Source organism: Nothoprocta perdicaria, unplaced genomic scaffold (genome assembly GCF_003342845.1).
Source record: "Nothoprocta perdicaria isolate Ctin4 unplaced genomic scaffold, notPer1 scaffold_317, whole genome shotgun sequence".
NCBI lineage: Eukaryota > Metazoa > Chordata > Aves > Tinamiformes > Tinamidae > Nothoprocta > Nothoprocta perdicaria.
The window spans coordinates 725,600-726,904 of record NW_020455552.1 but is presented as its reverse complement, the minus strand read 5'-3'; the positions used below and the strand labels follow the sequence as shown (position 1 = coordinate 726,904).

At 72.0% G+C, this 1,305-nt stretch overlaps 1 protein-coding gene across 1 annotated transcript in view; it reads left to right on the top strand.

Annotated features, from left to right (window-relative positions):
• SELENOM (selenoprotein M) overlaps positions 1–822 on the top strand; it is a 5,829-nt gene extending 5,007 nt beyond the window's left edge. Inside the window, exons 2-4 of the mRNA XM_026042903.1 lie at positions 221–279; positions 369–447; positions 529–822. Coding sequence (XP_025898688.1) covers positions 221–279; positions 369–447; positions 529–681 — 291 coding nt within the window. The 3' untranslated portion in view covers positions 682–822. The remainder of the gene's footprint in view (positions 1–220; positions 280–368; positions 448–528) is intronic.
• The last annotated feature ends 483 nt before the right edge of the window (positions 823–1,305 follow it).

Genomic DNA, 1,305 nt, shown 5'->3' with positions numbered 1-1,305 from the left:
CCGGGGAGGTGGGTGCTGGAGGTGGGTCCAGTCCCTTCAGGGAGGTGGGTGCTGAGGAGAGGGGCTGTGTCCTGAGGAGGAGGGTGCGGGAGGGGGAGCTGCCCCATGTAGGAGGTGCGGGGGGGGTGCCCCATTGCCCAATGGAAGGATTACAGGGAGGGAGCTGCCCCATAGAGGGGGTGCAGGGGACACGGGGGTCGCCCTGCCCTGGACCCCCCAGCTGAGCGGCCCCGTGTCCCGGCAGGTGAAGGCSTTCGTCACCCAGGACATCCCACTGTAGTATCCTGCGCTGGTGGCTGCGGGACTGGGTGGGACTGGGTGGGATGGGGCGGGATTCCCGGCTCTGCCGCCTCCTTAGCGCCGGCCAGCCACAACCTGGAGATGAAGCACCTGCCCGGCGCCGAGCCCGAGCTCGTGCTGCTCAGCGACAGGTACCAGGAGCTGCAGGTGAGGGCAGGGGCAGCGCTGCCCACGGCTCCTGTGGCTCCCACAGCTTGGCCCACTCGCGCCGCCCTCCCCCTGCCGCAGAGAATCCCCCTGAGCGACATGACGCGGGAGGACATCAACCGGCTGCTGCAGGAGCTGGGCTTCTACCGCAAGGAGACGCCCGAGGCGCCCGTGCCCGAGGAGTTCCGCCTGGCGCCCGCCGCGCGTGCCGACGGGCAGCACCCCGACCTCTAGGCAGCAGGGCGGGGGCTCCCGCGCCGCAGGACCCACTCGCGGGACAGGATGACGCGCTCAGCAGAAAGCCCCAGGTGCTGAGAGCCGATGGCGCCAAGTCCCGGCGGGTGGGAGTGCTGCGGCCCCGGCCCCACGCTGCCTCCAGTAAAGCCCTCGCACCTCCGCACCGCTCCATGTCGTCCTTGTGGCCGGGCGCAGGGYGCGGGTCTGCCCGTGGCAGGGTCCTGGGCGCTGCCAGAAGGGGCACATGGGTCCCCGGCGCTGCCCGCTTACAGGGCGGGGCACAGCGGCTCCATCCGGCTGCGTGTGGCCATGTGGGAGACAAGGACTTGCAACCTGCTGCGCGTCGCTGCCGCGGCCCCTGCGCTTGTCCCCGTGCCCAGGAGCCGCAGGGCCCGTGTGCAGCACCCAGGGGACACGGCCGCAGCTGCGGGTGGAGGAAGAGCCGGCRCCCAGTAGAATGAACCTTTATTTTCTGGCTGGTGCTGGTACACGTGTCAAGGCGCGTGGAGCCCGTGGTGAGGGGCTGCGGTGCTGAGCGCGCCGTCGCCGGCGTGGGGCTGGGCGGCGTGGCCGTGGCGTCGCCCCGCCTGTCTTGGGGCGCTCGGCGGGCCCCGCGGGCGC